Genomic DNA, 1,857 nt, shown 5'->3' on the forward strand with positions numbered 1-1,857 from the left:
TTTAGGGCTTTGAAAAATTTTCACATGTTGGTAGGTTGGGATTTTGCTAATTAAGCTACACCGAGTTTAGAATATTGCCACTCTCTATTCATGATCAGAATATTGGATATGTTGCTTAGATGGCTTGTTCAAATTCTTTGCATGTTCGAATATGTTTTATTGGTCTTGTTAAAAATAGCTAGTAAAATTCATTAAAAATAGCATATATGTTAGATATAGTTGTTGAGTTTTTTTTTTTTTTTTTTGAAAATAAACTATTTCATTCATCATAGTAGTTGCTTGATACAAGGGGGACAGTCCTCAATCATTATGCAATCCTCTTGGCAGCTAAGAGCAAACTTTGCCAAGTGATGTGCAATTACATTAACTTCCCTATAGACATGTAGGACAGACCAAGAGAGGAACTTAGAAAGCAAAATCTTAATATCTCTAATAACAAGGCCAGAATCACTCCAACTATCTTCCTTGTTTTGGATTGCCTTCACCACCAACAAGGAGTCACCTTCGAGTATTACATGCTGAAAACCCAGATCTGCACAGAAGGAAGAGGCTCTTCGAGCTGCTATGGCCTCACCAAGAAGTGGATCAGGGAACAGGTCCATCGAAGAGCATAAGGATGCCATGACAGCTCCTTCTGAGTTCCTAACAATTACATCAATCCCCACCCTTGAATTGGCTTTATCAATGGCAGCATCCCAGTTGGCTTTGAACATATCTAATGGGGGAGCAATCCATCTGTTAACTTTAGCAGCTTGGGTTACTTTCTGTTTAGTTCCATTCTCAATCCACAACTTAATAGAACTCAGTTTTGTTTGGATAAGCTTTGACACTTGATAAGGGGATTGGAATTGCTGTTCAAAGAGCCAATTATTCCTTCTACTCCAAATGGATTTTGCAGTAACAACAAATTCTATGATTTCCAATGGAGAAAAGTGATCCATTAAAAATGTTAGAATATCTTTAAAGGATCCTTCCTGCAGGCTTGATTTCTGAATTCTTTTTGAGCTTATAGACCATACATCCATTGAAGCACCACATGACCATATAGCATGAGAGACTGATTCTGGGTTCAAAGAGCAGATTGGACAGAGAGGTGAATCTACTATCTTTCTTTTATGCAAATCCAGCTTAGTGGGAAGGGACTCACAGGCAGCTCTCCAGAGGAAGGATTTTATTGCTTGAGGTGCTTGGATACCCCAAACTTTGTTCCAAAATCTCGAGCTTGAACTTTGAGTTGAAGATTGCCCCACTTTATATTCTATCAAAGAGCCTTAAAGGTGATAACCACTCCTTACAGAAAATTTCCCATTGCTCGAGCACCTCCATGTCAGCATATCTTGACTCCTGCAAGGGCTAATAGGGATCTGGCTAATTAGTTTTGCTTCAGAGACAGAGAAAATGTTATAAATGAGAGACAGATCCCACTGCATGGTAACTGGGTTAATGAGCTCAGCAACTTGGGCTTCAGCCTCTAGAATATGGACAGGAGATTGCACTTTAAAAGTAGATGGGCATGGCAGCCATTGATCCTGCCAAATTTTGATTTTTCTTCCATCACCAACTTTCCAATCAAACTTGCCTTAATTACTGGTCTGGCTAGAAGGAAGCTCTTCCACACATAGGAATCTTGAGGTCTTGATTTGGCTGAAAGAAAATCCGAGGTAGGGAAGTATTTAGCTTTGAGAACCTGAGCTACAAGGGATTGAGGGTTCTGAATGATCCTCCAACCTTGTTTAGCCAGTAAAGCTAAATTAAAATGTTCAAAGTCCCTAAATCCCAAACCCCCATTCTGCTTGGATTTTCCTAGTTTCTGCCAGCTCAACCAATGTATTTTGGACCTATGGTTGCTTTGTCCCC

The 1,857-nt window shown here is 39.5% G+C and overlaps 1 protein-coding gene across 1 annotated transcript; it reads right to left on the reverse strand.

Moving 5' to 3' along the window:
- Positions 1–266: 266 nt before the first annotated feature.
- Positions 267–1,025, reverse strand: LOC108993957. The gene has a single exon (XM_018969023.2). The coding sequence runs from the start codon at positions 1,023–1,025 to the stop codon at positions 267–269; it is 759 nt and encodes a 252-aa protein (XP_018824568.1).
- Between the last annotated feature and the right edge of the window lie 832 nt (positions 1,026–1,857).

This window comes from Juglans regia, chromosome 14, assembly GCF_001411555.2.
Source record: "Juglans regia cultivar Chandler chromosome 14, Walnut 2.0, whole genome shotgun sequence".
Taxonomy (NCBI): Eukaryota; Viridiplantae; Streptophyta; class Magnoliopsida; order Fagales; family Juglandaceae; genus Juglans; species Juglans regia.